Consider the following 18,763-nt stretch of genomic DNA (forward strand, 5'->3'; position numbering starts at 1 on the left):
AATAAATGGTAAAATTAAAAATGTTAACAATAAAAAGAAAAATTACACAGCATTATTCAGGGCACTGACTTGCTAGATCTAACACTAGAACTAAAGCTTAGTGCCATTCTCTGCTGCCAGATTTTGTGCTTCCTAACGGGCAAACCCTAGTTTGTAGAGAGTGGCAGCACCACTTCCTTCTCACGGATTCTCAACACAGATGCCCAATAAGGTATAATGCTAGACACTGCTCCAAATCCATCATTACATCTGCTAGTGACACCATCATTGAAGGTCTATCAGAAAAGAGATCTGTATTCTAAAACATGGGTTACATGACAACAGAATTTCCATTAATGTCAGGAAAATCCAAAGAACTGGTCATAATGTTGAGGAAGCAGGAGACAGGTCAATCTACAATTAAAAACTCTGGGATGTTGAACATTGGGTCAGCAGCTTTTAATTTATTGGAATTTGTGAAAATTCTTCTAAAAAGGCAAATGCAAAAGCCTAAAAATAATTATTAAATCAAAAGAACAAAGGATGAGTAACTGAAGGGAAATAAACAACAATATTGTCTAATGTCAGGAAAGGTGTCAAAAATCAGAAGACTAAAGTAAAGAAAAATCAAAGCCATAAATCATAAAGTCAAACAATGAAGAAAATGATTTATTAACTGTCTAGCAGCCTTTGATTGCTCAATATTTGTTAAATTGTTAGTAATAAACCCAAAACTTGGACATATAAGCTACTGTACTGCCATCTTTAATAATGTATGATCAATTCAATAACATCAGCAGCAGTGTTAACATCAGGCTTTTCAACCATAAACAACATGACCACAGTTAGTCTACAGTATATGTTGCTAAAGAACACTATGGCTGTGTTCACACTGCAGCTAAAGGTGACTTAATTTTGATTTTTATTAATTTGGCCTCTCTCACATGAATCTAACTGCTTACAGAATTGACAGCTTTCATTTAGTTTTGGCTGAGGCATATGATGATTATGAATAAAAGAAAGGGCCAAAACTGCCCAAAAACTTTTTGCCCAACTAAAACTTTTCAAATATTTATTAAATCAGATAAAGATTAGCCAAAAACAGTAATCAAAACTAATTTCCAAAAGTAACAAAGTAGCAGAATTTCAAAAGAAGTAATTTCAATGAAGCAAAAATGTATAGAAAAATATACTACAGGAATACAAAAAATAGCAAAAGAAAACGAAAACAAATGATGATTAAATCCAATAAGTTAGTTTAAAAATGTTAACCAGAAAATAAGAGCCAAAACACAAAAAACTAAAAAAATAAACATTGACACAATAACAAACAAACATACAAATAAATGGGAAAGAACCTAAAGGCAGACAGAGTATTCAGCAAGCAGCTTGTCAATGCCTCATCGCGGAACTTACAAACAATATACAAAATATTAACAAGCAAGGGACCAGGGTTTGAAGAACAAAAATATACAAAAACTAACATACTGAAACAGAAAAAATCTTAACAGTTATAACAGCAAAATTCAGTTCATGTGAGGACAATTTAGAGGTTGCAGGACTATGCACTGATGATCAGATTGTTTTTTCAGTTGTAGTTCTTTTTGCAGAACTGCCTTTGCATCTCAATCCACTTTAATAATTCCTTTCATAGATTTAACAACGTCGATAAAAAGTCCTAGAATTAGCCAAATTGCTCTTTTCTGGAGTTTTTCAAGCACTGCTATGTCTTTTTACTAGCCCAAAGACCAAAACTCCATGCAGTTCTCCAGATTAATGTTTAATAATTATCTTTAAATATTTACCCATGATTCCAATTTTCTGTGTTAATGTCTGAATATGCAAGGAAAGCACTATCATCATTCAATTATTTCACAACTTCAGCAAATTCCTCCAAAAAAACCTACAATGGAAATTTTTTAAAGATAGAATAAAATGATGGGGGATATTTGCCAAGATATAACACAAATTTTAATGTCATAAAGCCTTGAGTTGTAGTTTTACATTTACATTTATTTATTTGGACGATGCCTTTATCCTAATTGACTTCAAGCTTTTTGAGGTACAATAGGTTACATTTGTTTTCTTTTTCCAATTGGAGCACAGGCAGGTGATGTGACTTGCTCATGATCACAGTGTCAGTAGTGGGATTTGTGTCCAGCAGGGGGCGCTTGCTTCCTGGGAATGAGTTTTTTTGTGATTACAGCGTGTTACTTAACCCAAACCTATATAGATATAACATAAAAGACAATAACACTCCTTAGTGATACAGCAGCAAGAAATCATATAGGAGAAATAACAGCTTTGTTTAATTTGGCTTACACTGCAGATAGTAAAAGACGAATGAAGCCAGTGACAAGACTCGGTCCTGGAGTGGGGGCCCAAGGAGTGCAGCCTATTGGTTCGTCAATGCAGGTGTGGAAGGCATTCTCAGGAACAGATGGCGACGTCTTCCATCCGTTCATTGGCTTCAAAAGGTGTGCCTGACAACGTTCAAAGGCTTTATTTGGTTTCTCCATGTGCAGGGCCCTATTAAGATGAGTATGCAATTCCAAACAAGGAAACCATTCTCTCCAACTTTGTGCTGACTTAACAGATAAAAACAGTATATGCTTACAGCTTCCCACAGTCAGACTCCGCACAGTGTCCATTTGTCCTAGTCTGTCTTTTTGTCATATTGCTTGCTTGGCAGATCTAGGTGTCAGCTTCTGCGCTTAATCTGGCTATGCGAGTAAAAATGAGGTTTTATAATATATATTTGCACAGAGCACAGTGACATATTAAACTTACTTACTTACAGGATTTGAATGCACAACCTCAGGGTAAGTCCAACACCTTAATTGCTGCATCACACATGCTGATGTGTGTTGATCGTTTCATTTTACTTTTCCTCTTCTCTATTTTCCATGGTCAGGTCAGGTCAGGTTGGGGAGCATACACTAGTATGGCATATTGCCACACCCGCCACACAACAAAACAGCTCAGGATCCCAGCCTGCAACCCCCAAGGCAGGCACACGGTCTAGTCTCACCCATCTTCCTCAGCCAGGTGTTATGTGGGCATCCGCTTGACCTGGTCCAGCTGTTCAGGTCCTGAACAATGAGAATCCTTGCGAGTCGGTTCCGCTTTGGGGAATTACTACACATGGCCATAATGGCATAACTGATGCTTTCTCACAACATAGGTAATGTGCCTCATTTGAGACTTCGTGAGTAACCACTTGTTAGACACAAAGTCAAACCAGCGGTACGCAAGGATTCTCCAAAGAGACACAGTACCGAAGGAGTCCAGTCTTTGTCTCAGGTCACTGGATGGCGGTCCTTGTCTCGCAACCATATAGCAAAACAGGCAGCACAAGGACCTTAAAGACTTGAACCTTTGTCCTTTTGCAAATACATCAGGTGTACCACACACCCCTTTCCAGCAACCTCATAAAGTCTCAGGAAGTCCCACAGGGCATCTTAATCAACTGAGTCAAACTCTTTACAAAAATCAATAAAGGCTGCAAAGAAACTATGCCCATGTTCACATTTGCGATCCATGAGAATCCTCAGTGCTAGGATGCGGTCAATGGAAGACTTCTTAGGTGTAAAAGCAGACTGCTCCTGTCGCTGGTAGATGAGCAAGTGATCACAGATCCTATTGAGGATGACCCTATCAAGGACCTTACTCCTGTAGTTACTGCAATCCAGGCAATCACCCTTCCCTTTCCAGATAGGGAAGACATGTCCCATTTTCCAGTCAGTTGGGATGATGCATATCTCCCAGATGGAAGCAAAGATTGCTTGCAATGCCAGGAGGACAGCCTAACCATCAGCCTTAAGAAGTTCACCCTGGATACCACAGATCCCTACAGCCTTCCCTATCTTCAGATGGTTCACCACCTATATAATCTCAGTGAGATTGAGTGGTTCACAGCCTACTGGAGGATCAGCCCAAGAACCGTGGACCCAGATATGTCCAACTTCCTAGCCAGAGGATCAGCTTTAAACAGCTGCTCAAAGTAGCCAGCCCAGCAGGTCACAATTGCAGCATCATCTGTAAAGGAATGTTCCATCACCCTACCTGACTGCAACTCTCCATGGAATAGATTCAGATGAGCGTAATGCTTCGATGTCTCCGTAAGCAGGATGTTAGTCACTAGACCATAGATGGTGTGTCAGTTGCACACAAATGTCTCTAACAAACACCTCCTTATCTACCCTCCGGGCTCTCACAGCCTTCCTTCTCAGTTCCTGGTACAGACTGAAGTTTCCATCAAACCTTGCACTGTGATAATATCCAGGGAGTCCTTTAAGATGAAATACCTCCTTCTGGGAACACAGCGGCAACACCAACACAATCCTCAGCAACCTTCAGGGTCTTGTCTTGGAAGGTCTGCCACATCACAGCATGAACACTCTTTAGAAAGAGTCTGATCTTGTAGTCTGACCAAGTCCAGCCTCATTCGTCTAGTAGGTGGTAGCCTACTGGACCTAAGCTGGATCTTCAAAGTAGAAAAAACAAGTTAATTGTCAGAATTTACAAACTGGGCACTTCGGTAGACCCTGCAGTTTTGTAGGAGCCTCCAGTATCTGCCCACAAGGATGTGATTAATCTCCTTCACTGCACCACCAGTACTGAATTACCAAGTCCAATGACGTGGCTCAAGGTGCTGGAAGCAGGATATAGCAATCCACAGCCCCTGACCTTTGCAAAGTCAAGGAACATGGAGCCACTTTCACCAAGGTCACCAGGCACATGGGGACCAACACAATCCTCATAGCCAGCCCGGTCAGTTCCAGTGGTCGCACTGAAGCCACCCATGACCAGAGGAGTGTTACCTCACGGGAACAGATCAACCACCAAGCGAAGTTGCGAATAGAATGTCTCCCTCACTGAGATATCACTCACCACAGTCGGAGAAAAAACTGAGACAACAGACAAGGCACCCAGAGAGTGCCTTAGCCTAAGTCTCATGGTATGCTCATTGAAAGGAGTGACATTGGACCCCATCAAAAGGAGCCGATCCAACACAGCTACAGCCTCTCCCCGAGTATGACGGGCATCAGAGCAACCAGACCAATAAAAGGTGTACCACCTACAGAGATCTGGACAGTCCCAGGTCTCCATACCTCAGAGAGTGCCGGCACTGAAATGCGGAGTTTACAAAGCTCCTGTGATGGTTGATAGGCCGAAGAGACAAAACATTCCACGTGCCTACCCAGATGAGTCACTTCAAATTAGGTCCAAAGTGCTGCCGAGCAGCAGTCAACAACTCAACACCACATCAGTTCCGCTCACCAACAGGCCTGACCCCATTGGCCCTCCACTTATCTTCTTCACAATGCGAGCAGCCTTCCTGAGTGTGGTTGCAGCAGAGCTACTCTCACGGAGAGCATAAAGGAGTCCCGTCTGCCGTTTCGAAGCGGCATGATGTTTTTATGGTGGCTGGAATGCCAATCCTACCACCAACCCCTAAGTTTTCCCTGCAAGTCTGAGGATTGTTTGCAGGCTGGATGCAGTTTAATGTCCTATCCAGGACCCAATATTCCATGGAAGCTGGAATATAATTGTTACTCTTATTGTGTTTGTTGTTTTATGAAATACTAGTTGTGCCAGCGGTCTAAGACAGGTTGAAATCTAAGTAATCAATGTGAACTAACTCAGTGATAACATTTGCAGTGCACCATGCAATGTATGTCTCTGTTAAATGCCATTTGGTATGGAATTTGTAAAAGCTGTGTTAATGTTTGTGATGCACCATCTATTGGAATGAGAAATGCAATGCATTACACAAAATGTTTGAAATGCACCATTTTTTGGAATGACAGCGACATACCAACCAGATGGACACACATACAGATACATAGACACTAATCCTCTTATTAAGATGGATTAAAAATGATATATAACAGTTTTTGGTAAAGAGTTTACATCAATGAAGTCTTTTAGTTGTTATTCTAGTTTCATGACTGCTTCTTATAACAGAGAGAGAGAGAAAAAAAAAGATAATATCCCACCATAGCTTTTCAACGAGTACTCTGAACCTAAGCTTCTTCACATATCAAAGAGCAGGATTTTCTTAAATGTGCCTGATTTTTCAAAGCTTTGTTTAAATAAATGTATTACTACTGTCCCTCTGCGTTTGAAGCTGCCGATAACCATGATGAATCTCAAAACTGAAGCAGTATGTTTTTGTCAGTGGTAATGTATGCTGGTAAATGCATGTTCAATTCAATAATTGTTATTTATCCGGGTTCAACATTAATTTTTAAATGTGATTGCCAGGCCTAATAAAATGCTTTAAAAAGCATAGATAACCAGAGATGGCTTATGTAGGCCATCCTTCAGCCCCACAAATTGAAAAGATTTTCCTACTTTTCATAGCATTTTTCTTTCTTAAAAACAAAGCCCCACAATATAACAGCATAAACAGCAACATATGATATCCTTACAGGCTGTGACACACACTCTATAGAAAACGTCATGTAAATGAAAACATGTAACAATCCTCTGCATATTTTCACTTAAAATACATCTAAGAACAGAATGATACTAAATTATGTCAAATGAATTTGCATTACTGGCAGGTTGTTTTTGAGAAAAGAAGCATTTTACCTTTATCATCATAGTACTAGGGTGTTGTACCGTGTTAGCCATTATGAATGTAGAGAAAAGCCAAGCAAAATGACACCTTTTATTGGCTAACTAAAAAGATTACAATATGCAAGCTTTCGAGGCACCTCAGGCCCCTTCTTCAGGCAAGATGTAATCAATTACATCTTGCCTGAAGAAGGGGCCTGAGTTGCCTCGAAAGCTTGCATATTGTAATCTTTTTAGTTAGCCAATAAAAGGTGTCATTTTGCTTGGCTTTTCTCTTTATCATCATGCAACGGTCACGTGAAAAGCTGCTCTAAACACTATTTTTTGCCCTCTTCGCTCTTGTGTGGGGCATAAAAAGTGGAGAAAATGTCCTTTACTGGTCTATTAATACACAGGGGGTTATTCACCTCTTGGCAACAGTAGTTCTGGTGTGCATTTCCCAAAAGCTTCATAAAGCTAAGTACTTTGTTATCAGGTACTTAATATTGATTAGTGAATATTTCCTGAAACTCCTCAAAGCTAAACTAGCGCTTAATCTCGTTTGAAGGTTTAATGACTGAACCGACCCACTTGATATTTTTAATATTGTTCTTGGTTTGGAGTTTTGCCTGTGATTCTGTCACAGAGAGACAGATTGCCCTAAGTACATCAGAAAGAAATACACTGATGCTTTTACTCAGACAACATAATAACAACAAGAACTATTATAATAATATTGATATTTCCAAATCTGTACATGCAATGACTAGATTAGTATCTCACCATACATGCAACAAACCTTGTGGTTGTTCGTTCAAATCCCACTACTGACACTGTGTGATCATAAGCAAGTCAATTCACCTGCCCGTGCTCCAATTGGAAAAACAAAACAAATTGAAGCAATTGTATCTCAAATGTTGCAGGTCTCCTTGGATAAAGGTGTCAGACAAATAAAAAAATATATGAATAATTCAATTCCTTGTATGACACTAAAATTAGTTTTCATGCAATTGCAGGCATTCCTGGCATTTTAATTACAGTGGATGAAGTGGTCACACCTGTTTATACTCCCAGGCTCTTGAATCCCCTCTGTATCTGTTGGAAAGGGTTCTCTGTGCTAAATACCCTGGTGATATGCAACCAACCATCAGGGACTTTTTGTAGACATTATGGCCAAATGGTCTGGGAGTACACATGACTCATATCTGGCCCATCTCTGCAGTGTGTCAGATCACAAGGGATACGTTTGCTAGTGGCTGGTCACTGGGAGTCACTGGATATCCCGTTTGAAAATACCTGCCAACTCCAATTTTGAAACCACAAACTGTAGCTGAGGAGACATAGAACACCATACACCAAAGTAAACACACACACAATTAAACAATTATGTTGTTATTTGCTCTTGATTCTCTTCTAACCCAGTCGCCGGCAATGCATAAACCAATGTGTTTCTTCGTGCCGGTCCCAAGCTAGGATAAATGCAGGGGGTTACTTCAGGAAGGGCATCCACATGCACCGAACAATACAGATTTCCAAACTTGATCGGTCGAGGACCAGGTTAACCACAGCCGTCAGTACTGTTATCCAACAGGGTGTTAGAGAAAATTGGGTTACTGTTGGCCAAAGGAGAAGAAGAGAAAGAAGGTATGTCTAGAGACTGAAGGAACAGTATGTCAGGAGAGTTTTTGGAGATGAAAACAGTGTCAGACAGAGTAATGATTATGAAGCAGGAAACTGAAGGTGTGATGATGAATGTTGTTAGTGAATATGCACTGTAAGTTGGGTGTGCAATGGATGAGAAAGAAGATTTCTGGAGTGAGCTAGATGAAATTGTGGAGAGTGTACCAAAAGGGTGAGAGAGTGGCGATTGGAGCAGATTTCAATGGGCATATTTGTGTATGAAAAAGAGGGGATGAGGAGGTGATGGGCAGGTATGCTCTCAAAGAGAGAAATGCAGAAGGTCAGACGGTAGTGGATTTTGGCAGTGGCAAATATGTATTTTAAGAAATGGGAGGAATTCACGGGGTGACATACAAGGGTGGAGGAAGATGCACACAGGTGAATTATATCCTAGGCAGGAGGGGCAGTTTTAAGGAGACTGGAGACTACAAAGTGGTGGTAAGGGAAAGTGTAGTTAGACAGCATAGCATGGTGGTCTGTAGCATATATTGTATTTAGTCAGTCCCTATATATCAGCCAGGGATGAGTTATTCATTGTATGAGACAGCATTCTACTAAGTACCTATAAAAATGGCAAACCTGCAAGGTCCCAAGAGCAGCAAAGGCAAGCGGTCTTTTTAAGGAATGTGAGCCAGCTCAAAGAGCGATGTAAAGAGCAAAGAATCCATTCTTGCATTGTATTTTTGTCAAGTGCACTGAGGAGACACGTAGATCAAGAAGAGGAGGAGGAGAGTGAGGGCAGAGCCAAAGATCAAATGGTGAAAGTTGAAAAAGGAAGACTATAAGGTGGAGATCAGGGAACAGGTAATACAGTTGCTGGGCGGCAGTGAAGAGTAACCAGATAGCTATGCAACTACAGTACAGCAGAAGTGGTAAGGAACACAGCTAGAAGGGTGCTTGGTGTTTCATCTGGATAGAGGAACGAGGACAAGGAAACCTGGTAGTTGAATGGGGAAGTACAGGAGAGAATACAGAGGAAGAGGTTGGCGATGAAGAAGTGGGATAATCAGAGAGATGAAAAAAGTACACAGGAGTACAAGGAGATAAGGCGTAAGGTGAAAAGAGAAGTGGCAAAGGCTGAAGATAAGGCATATGATGAATTGTATGAGAGGTTAGACACTAAGTAGGGATGCGACCCCTCGTGTAATTAGAAATGGGGGACACAAGACTATACTTTAGGTGTCTAATATGCGGGTCCGAGCGGGACTAGGATGGTGGTGTAAGGCAGGGAGACACAGACATAATAGGGTTGGGTTTTGTAAAGGATACGCAAGGATACTGCAAAGGATTCACAAAAACAGTTATGTTACAGAGCCCAAAAATGATGATTATATAGAGTACTTGGGGGTTCGCCCCCTGCTCGCTTCGCAAGCCGACCCCCCCAGCCTACGCTACGTGTCAGTCCTTTCATGTCTCTGCCACTCGCATTGTTAAGAGGGGGGCTGAATGCACCCCAAGAAAACGCAGTCGCTCCTCCGAAACTCCCTCTTAAACGGTGATACAATGGGAAACAAATCCAGTTTTTTTTTTTTTTTACCTCCTCTTTGCTCGATCAGCTGCTACTTGCTGCGCCACGTGATTGCGCGGCCATTCAAACATTTAAAAGCCTGTACAGCACTTGTCCTACTCTTTGTCTTTTATTTCCGGTCCCGGGAGTGGTTAAATCTCTTGTCTCGTGGGACACAAGTTCTTGATATTGTTTAGTTTATAATTTAAAAATGGAATAAGAATCTGAAAATCTAACAACATCACATTAAAGTTCGAAGAATTCTGAAAAGAATTATACCAAACATATATATGTAGGTTTTAAAATAAGCGCAATTTAAAGCGTGACTAAAACCGAGACATAAAAACGTCACATAAAATTGTTGCACTTTTAGGCTTAGGATTTTATATATATATATATATATATATATATATATATATATATATATATATATATATATATAGTAGATTTACAGTGCTGACTAAAAATCCCAAATGAAAAAGAAAAAGCGCACACAAACTAATGAAACCACAGTAATCCAAGTCAGGAAGCAGCTCCTCCAAACAGTGTATAGTACAGGGTTTACCAACAAAAATATTCAAAATACAGAAAAAGAAAAAAGTGTATATACAAAAATAAACAGTGTACCCTTAACCACAATCCAATAAACACCTCCACCAAAGCTAATCAAGAGAATTTATCAAGACCTATACAAGAAGAAAAAATATTTACAAAAATCAAAGCACAAGCTGCAGTCCTTGGTAAACTCAAGAGAATGCTCTACCAAGTACCTTACTCAGCACGATCTAGCCGAAAGACCCCCTCTAGAAGCCGGAAATTCCCTTTTGTATATGGTACAATCGTGCCGACCAATTAAGCTGTCAAACGTCAACCTTCTACGGGCACGCACATGATGACGTGTATGTATCTCTGAAGAGTGGTGTTACCCGCCACGCAAAATTCCTATTAAAATGCAGGGGGCTGGTGCGCACGCATATAGCTATGCCGGTATTTGAAATGCAAACTGCACTTCTCTTACAACTGAAAGTAAGCCCTTTTTTTCCCCGAGCTACTTCCCAGATAATTGCCAATATGGGATCCCCTTGTAAGCCACAGCAAGCCGAAACTAAGATGCTTCATGCTGCATTTTGCTCTTCCAGCGCTACGAGGTCATTGGAGGCACACACACGAGTAGTAGATGGACGACGCCATACCAGATGGACAACGGCACACAACACCTGCTGCAACCCTTCCCAGAAGCCACTCATATAGTCAATGAAGACATCCCTCTGCACTTTCGAAATGGACAAAAAGGCAAGATTTATTTCTTTATACCTTATTTGTCCCTTTTTCTCCCAAACTAATGCCTCACTCTCAACACTGCAGAGGACACAAAGCTAACTTTATTTAATGGCTGGTAATGCCAGTGAGGCACATTACCACAAGAGAGAAACTGACCTGTACCAATTGGCTAGACAGAGGGACTGAGTTTGGAAAGATAAGCAGCAGGTTAGGGTGATAAAGGATAATGATGGAAACATACTCAAAAGTGAGGAGAGTGTGTTGAGCAGATGGAAAGAGTACTTTGAGAGGCTGATGAATGAAGAGAATGAGAGACAGAGAAGGTTGGAAGATGCGGAGATAGTGAATCGGGAAATGCAACCGATTAGCAAAGCAGTAAAGACAGCTTTGAAGAGGATGAAGAATGGAAATGCTGTTGGTCCAAATGACATAACTGTGGAAGCATGGAGGTGTTTAGGAGAGATGGCAGTGAAGTTTTTAACCAGACTGTTTAATGCAATCTTGGAAAGTGAGAAAATGCCTGAGGAATGGAGAAGAAGATTCAATTTGTAAGAATAAGGGTGGTATGTAGTAGCTACAGGTGGATAAAACTAATCAGTCACAGAAAGAAGTTATGGGAAAGACTAGTGGATGTTAGGTTAAGAAAGGAGGGGATGATTAGTGAGCAGCAGTTTGGTTTCATGCTGGGAAAGAGCACTACAGATGCGATGTTTGCTCTGAGAGTGTTGTTGGAGAAATACAGAGAAGGCCAGAAGGAGTTGCATTGTGTCTTTGTGGACTTAGAGAAAGAATATGACAGGGTGCTTAGAGAGGAGTTGCAGTACTGTATGAGGAAGTATGATACGGCAGTGAACTATGTAAGAGTGGTACAGGATATGTATAAGGGAAGTGTGACAGTGGTGAGGTCTGTAGTAGAACTGACAGATGTGTTCAAAGTGGAGGTGGAATTACATCAAGGAATTGGCTCTGAGCCCTTTCTTATCTGCAATGACGACGGACAGATTGACAGATGAGATTAGACAGGAGCCCCCATGGACAATGATTTTTGCGGAAGACATTGTAATCCGTAGTGGGAGTAGGGAGCAGGTTGAGAAACCCTGTAGAGGTGGAGATATGTTCTAGAGAGGAGAGGAACAAAGGTCTATTGGAAAAAGACAGAATACATGTGTGTGAATGAGAGTGGGGTCAGGGGAATGGTGAGGATGCAGGGAGTAGAGTTAGTGAAGGTGGATGAGTTTAAATACTTGGAATCAACAGTATAGAGTAATGTGGAGTGTGGAAGACAGGTGAAGAAGAGAGTGCAGGCAGGGTGGAGTGGGTGGAGAACAGTGGCAGGAGTGATTTGGGATAGAAGGGTACCAGTAAGAGTGAAAAGGAAGGTCTTCTAGATGTTAGTGAGACCAGCTATGTCATATGGGTTGGAGACGGTGCCACTAACGAAAAGGGAGGAGACAGAGCTGGAGGTGGCAGAGTTAAAGACGTTAAGGTTTGCATTGGGTGAGACGAGGATGGACAGAATTAGAAATGAGTACAGTCAAGGTTCAGCTCAGGTTGGAAGGTTTAGAGACAAACTCAGAGAGATGATTGCAATGGTTTGGACATGTGCAGAGGAGAGATGCTGGGTATATTGGGAGAAGATTGATAGGGATGGGGCTGCCATGCATGAGGAAAAGAAGAAGGCCTAAGAGGAGGTTTATGGATGTGGTGAAAGAGAACATGCAGGTGATGGGTGTAAAAGAGCAAGATGCAGAGGACAGGGAGAAATGGAAACAGATGATCTGCTGTGGCAACCCCTAACAGGAGCAACTGAAACAAGAAGAAGAAGCTTTTGATACTCTTTTTTTTTCTTCCTTATAGTTTTTATTAATTCTAATTCAGAACTTTGTGTTTCATATATTAATCTAATACTTGGTGTTTAATATGTGATATTAATTTGTATCCAGGGTTAATAATTTGATCTTTTAATGTGCTCCTATAACTTTTGTATTCATTTGAATACTTGTGAAGTGATTTGATCATGGAAAAGGTGCTATATAAATAATATTATTTTTACAGCATGCTCTGGGAAAATGGAGAATGCAATTCCGGTGCCTTCACAAGTCCTCAGGGATTTCCACAAGCTTTGAAAAACACAACTTTTTGATTTTGTGCCACCTATTCTATATGTTGTTTTACGTCTTCTTTTTGTGAAGTGTTTCTTCCATTTCCTATCGCTGGTCACCTTTTGAACCCATTTATAAAATAGAATAGAATTTTTTGAATAATATGTTAACTCATTTTAATTATTAGTCAAATTTTTTTTTGTTTATTTTTTTACATGCTTTAATTGTTTTTATTCACTTTTTTATGTTTGCACATATCTGATGTGACAATATGATATATTTGACAGTGGAAGTACATGAGATCAATGTTCCTGTTATAAATAGTCTATAATATTCTGACGTGTCTGCTGGGGAGAAGCCAATTAAACAGTGCCTTACACTCATTAGATAAATGTCGTATAATGAGGGACTTCGGGAAACACCCAGAGAACTAACTCGTTCTTTACCTACGTTGTTTATTATCTCATTCGCTATTCACTAAGATCAATTGTTACCCTGCATCTGTGATACTACAGAAATGGTCATAGTCAAACTTCTTCAAACTTTCTTTCAGTGTCCCAGAATGAATTAGAAACAGAGAACTTGCAGGAAATTACTATGAAGGCACTTGTGTGTGTTATCTCAGCCATCTGTTTTACCTTTTTTCTATAATATACAGGAGCATTTCTCTTACTTGTTCCTTTATTTGGTTTTTAAAATACCAATCTTGAATATTCAAAATAGACAGATAATTATTACTAGTAAAATATTTTGACATTAAATGAATTTTATTAACATTGTCATACTTCAGAACAAATGAGTCAGAAGGACCCTGTTTCATTTCATATGTGGTGAAAATTGTTGAAATCACTGTATTCTGCAGTTATGTAATTTTAAATGTCTAACCAAATTTGCAGTGCCAAATCTCTTTGCTTTAGTTTCACAGCTTTTTCCTAGCACATGTTAGAACACAAGAACATGAGAAATCTGACATACAAGAGACCATTCAAACTATTAGTCTGGTTTATATAGCAAATAGCTAACCTGTCACAATATCTCATTCAGATACTCAAACGTTGTCAAGGTTTCTGATTTTTTTTTTAATTGAATTTATTAAAAGCAAGTAACATTTTCTGTTTCAACTACATGACTCGGTAGTTTGATCCAGATCAACACGACTCTTGCGTAAAGAAATGCTTTCTGGTTTCAGTCTTAAATGTGCTTCCTCTTAATTTCATCTGGTGTCCGAGTATATGATTTATGGTTAGGCTGAAAGAATTCTGGTGGATCTACTTTCAATGCCTTTGAGAATTTTGAAAACCTAGATTAAGTCCTCACACAGTTTCCCCTACTCGAGACTAAACAGGTTTAAAATAAAATGTAAGCTGGTGTGTGTGAGCCAATTGTGTTTTATGACAGAAAATGTTAACAGTCTCATTTTGATGTGCAGTAACACACCTGCATATTATATGGCAATCTGATGATCACACATAATGAGCACCTCTGTAAAATAAACCGTGTGTCACTGATGAGACCAAAGTTGTAAGATTGGGTGCCAATGGCTTCCTGGCAACTGTTAATGTCAAGCACTGTTTGTGTTGTGGGCTATTAAACACCCTCACCCAAACATCCAAGAGAAGTTGGCCCACATTCAGCTGTATGGTATGGGTGTTGATACATAAAACATGTTTTTGCAGCAGTGTCCATTTTTAACGTAACTGTAGTAATCTATTGCACTCATATTGCAATAAGGGCACCTAGCGAGAATTAAACCGCTTTTGTTAACCATAAACAGTGACATTCTATTAAACGCACAACTCATCTGCGATGTCAATATGACTTTTGAGGCGTGTTCCTGTATGTACATTTACAAGACGGTTATGACTACAAAAGGTAAACTGTAGAGAAATGTGTATACCAGGTATTAAAAATCTGATTTTTTTTTGGCATAATAATTTTCCTATTCTTTGGCATACACATACATTCCTGCTCAAATCCAGCAAAGTTTTATATTTGAATTGAGATTATGGTTATGGTTAGTTTCTCCACTTGTGGTGTCATATATATTTTTTTTACACAGCACCTTTGAACTGCTGCGCAGATATTATTGTTTCACTCCCCAAATGTGCAGGATATTGATAGTGCCACACATCTGTCCCACACTGTGACGATTCAAGTCATCAGTTATATGCTGAAGATTTGGGGCGCTTTACAGGAGACAACTGTTCCCCTCCCCACCCATTTATTGATCTTATGTTCTAGACAGGTGGCGCTACAAGCTTCACAGAGGACCAGACCCTGCCCAGAGCAAAAAAAAAAAACTAATTTGCAAACTGTACATATGTTGTTCACATCTGCTAAGTATTAAAAAAAAAATTACCGGCAACATACTGCAAGTGGTGTCGGTACTCAAAAAATTTCATTTTTTGGAATTTCGGATTAGGGATACTCAGCCTTCATTTTATGGAGTTTTTGAACCACAGAAAATTCAAATGTATTATTGTTTGCCTTGTATATTTTATTTGGAACCTTGTTAATTTTTGTTTAGTTATTATTGTAGTGTTTTGTATTTTGACCACTTTATGGCTCAGCTGCCATGATATAATGAATTATAAACAGCACTGCCTGCTTTGCAAGATAATGGCAGTAAAAGGAAAATAGGAAAAGGAAAATGTAAACTGAAACAGGCAAAATATCACTTCCAGACTAGAATCAAACAGTGGCCCAAGCACTATATGTGAGAAAAGGTACATTCTCAGTCATTGTAGGGTTTTATTGTTCTGTATAGCACTGGCATAAAGAGTAAATAAATCAACTGACTGAAACTAGAAAGAAAAGTAACTTACCACGGCTTTGCAGCTCTGATGTAAGCTGACGTTCAAGATTTTCCCTTATCTCTCTTTCTCTAAAAAGTTCCATTTTTAATTCTTTCTTCTCTTGTTGTACCTGTTTTTCTTGAACTCTGGCATTATCCACTGCTACCTTCAAAAGTCCCTAAATATGGAAAAAAACAGCATGGAAGTGGTGTTGTAAATCCTGTAATATCACAGTAAACGTACATTAAAAATGCTGAGGTAGTACTTTATGTACCTGAATGTTGGTCAAAAGGGTCTCGACTGAAGACAATCCATCAGCAAACAAAAAAGGAGCTGGGAATCCTGGGGGTAGTGCCTGTCCACTTAATGGGAGTTTATCAAAGCTTTGTTTTATTACAGGTAATGCCAGTTGAGTGTCATCTGAAAATGTAGAGAAATCATGTAAAACACAAAGGTACATTTTATATTTCACTGTTTTCCATTGGACAGGCTCAAAGCAGTGCATACAATTACATACTGTATATAGTAAGGTTCAAACAAACCATTATGAATGTACTGGTAACTGATAAAACAGAAGCAACAATCTAGGTTAACTGTCTGAATAAGATATTGGGGTGCAACGAGTTGCCAGAACACCATGAATATACCCTGGTATAAATTCTGTCTGGTACATTATTCAAGGAATGAGGGCATTTTTGTATTAAAGCTTCTGTGATTTAAGTGTCTTGATATTGGTGGTGAAAACGCTAATTAGGTTTAAATTTAGCAAGTGGTGGTGACTTTCATATATTGTGCCATTCTCTTTAAACTATTCATTAAGTACTTTTCTTTTGTAGATGGAGCCACAGCCATTGTAGACATTATCATAACCATCAGAATAGAAATTCTTTATTATAAGAGGCACATAGTAAAATTAAGTTTATTGTCATGTGTGCATAGTTAATCATCAGAGCATTTACACTTTTATCTAAAGATATCAATCTACAGATCTAAACTATACAATAAAAACACACAGAACATCATAAAGTATCAAGACCATTAGTGTGGAAAGCAAGGATTCAGGCTATTAAATAATGTGCTTTATGTATTAACAAGCTTCTTTTCCATAGAGGTAAAGTTTATGTTCGCTCTGTGATGTGGTGGAGATCCAAGAATGTACTGCCTTTTTATCTCGTCTCTTATTCTTATCTTAGGGCAAATTACACTATACTTTTTTGAAACATGAAAATTTCTGAGGAGAATGTTTACTATCAATGTTCTGTACAATTCTGTATTCTGTTTTTTATATTGGAAATAAAAACACTGCTGTAGGTCATTACCAAATAATCAACTCGTTTCCCTACTTCCACATAATTAGCTGATGTTTATCCAGGGACATTGTAATCTGCTGATCTGTTCTGTTCTAGTGGAGCTACCCTGATTCAGATTCATTTCTCACTGTATCTCCATTCAGAGTATTACTAAAAAGTTTTCCTTGCTTGCATGTGTATGAAAAAATAAATTCATAATCACAAGTTATGTTTTCTTTCCCTACAATCAGGGATGGTGCATGAGGTGTGGCAACAAGATAATCACCTCAGGTGGCACTTTGCTTAGACAGCATTATCATACAACAGTATATTTTTTAAAACACGAAACAAAACTAATACAAAAAATTATAATCCATAAGGATTACATACAAGTACTTAATTTATATACTGCTATTAGAACCTATAAGACATATATTCATTTTAAAAGTTCCACATTTTTTATAACTCAAATTCTCACTGTCTCACCACACCATGAACTTCCATGAATCAAAACAGTGCAAGTGCATTTTGAAGGTTTCCTTGACAGAATGAAAGGGAAAAATAAAAGAAAAACTGTTTTTTATTGTGGTAATCCTGGACATTTGGTATCTTAATTGTTTTAAGTTACAGGAAAACTAGATTGCCCATCCCAGATTAAGTTTAGTTAGTTGAGCATTTGTAGTCAAGCCCTATTTAATAACATGTAAGTTCTAGTACCCTAGTATGTTTAATGGGAAAGACATAACATGTCTGGTTTATTTAGGTGCAGCTGAAAATGTTTCAGTTCTGCTTTAGTAAACAGATTACAGCTGCCTCACATGCCTTTAAAATACAAATTGAAGGTTCTGTCAATTGATGACAAGCCCATTGGTCTGGGTACATTAGAATTTATTACTTCACCCTTAGTACTAGGGTGTTGTACCATGTAAGCCATTATTAATGTAGTGAAAAGTCAAGCAAAATGACACCTTTTATTGGATAACTAAAAAGATTACAATATGCAAGCTTTCGAGGTAATTCAGGCCCCTTGGGAACACTGGCCCAAAAGAACCTGTGGTATAGCGGGTCTACAGCTCTCAGCAAAGGCCAGTTTTTAAAATAAATAATCACCACGCTCGCGGCTTAGCGAGGGGGCATGGTAGTTGTGGCTGAAGCAGGTCTCAAGGCGATCTGCGGTGTGGCCGTTTCTCACCTAAGTGCACAGGTGAGGGACTGCCCACATCCGTGATTGTTCCTGGGGATGCTAATTTTATGCAGCTGCTATGCCCACTCGACCTATATAGAAGCGCGAGTCGGCTAGAAAATAAAAATGAGATTAGAACAAGAAAGGAAAGAAAGACGGAGGTTGTTGGAGAGCACGGAGAGAGAGAGAGAGAGAATGCTCAAAGGCAGCTATACGGAAGCCTGGGTGTCAGGCCGACACCCGGGAGTTGTAATAGTGGTCGCTCTTGCTGAGTGATTGAGTAGTGGGAGTGACCAGTGAAGGGCGACTGGCCGCATAAGGCCGGGAAGGCAGCGGGAGTCGGGAGGCTTGGTGTGAAGTCCTTGATGTGAGCGTCCTGGTCA

The 18,763-nt window shown here is 39.4% G+C and overlaps 1 protein-coding gene across 1 annotated transcript in view; it reads right to left on the bottom strand.

The window, feature by feature from the left end:
• LOC114662095 (dachshund homolog 2-like) overlaps positions 1 to 18,763 on the bottom strand; it is an 819,124-nt gene that overhangs the window by 82,151 nt on the left and 718,210 nt on the right. Inside the window, 2 exon segments of the mRNA XM_051934388.1 lie at positions 15,939 to 16,086; positions 16,183 to 16,328. Of these exon segments, the coding sequence (XP_051790348.1) occupies positions 15,939 to 16,086; positions 16,183 to 16,328 (294 nt within the window).

The sequence above is a fragment of the Erpetoichthys calabaricus genome, chromosome 12 (genome assembly GCF_900747795.2).
Source record: "Erpetoichthys calabaricus chromosome 12, fErpCal1.3, whole genome shotgun sequence".
Taxonomy (NCBI): domain Eukaryota; kingdom Metazoa; phylum Chordata; class Cladistia; order Polypteriformes; family Polypteridae; genus Erpetoichthys; species Erpetoichthys calabaricus.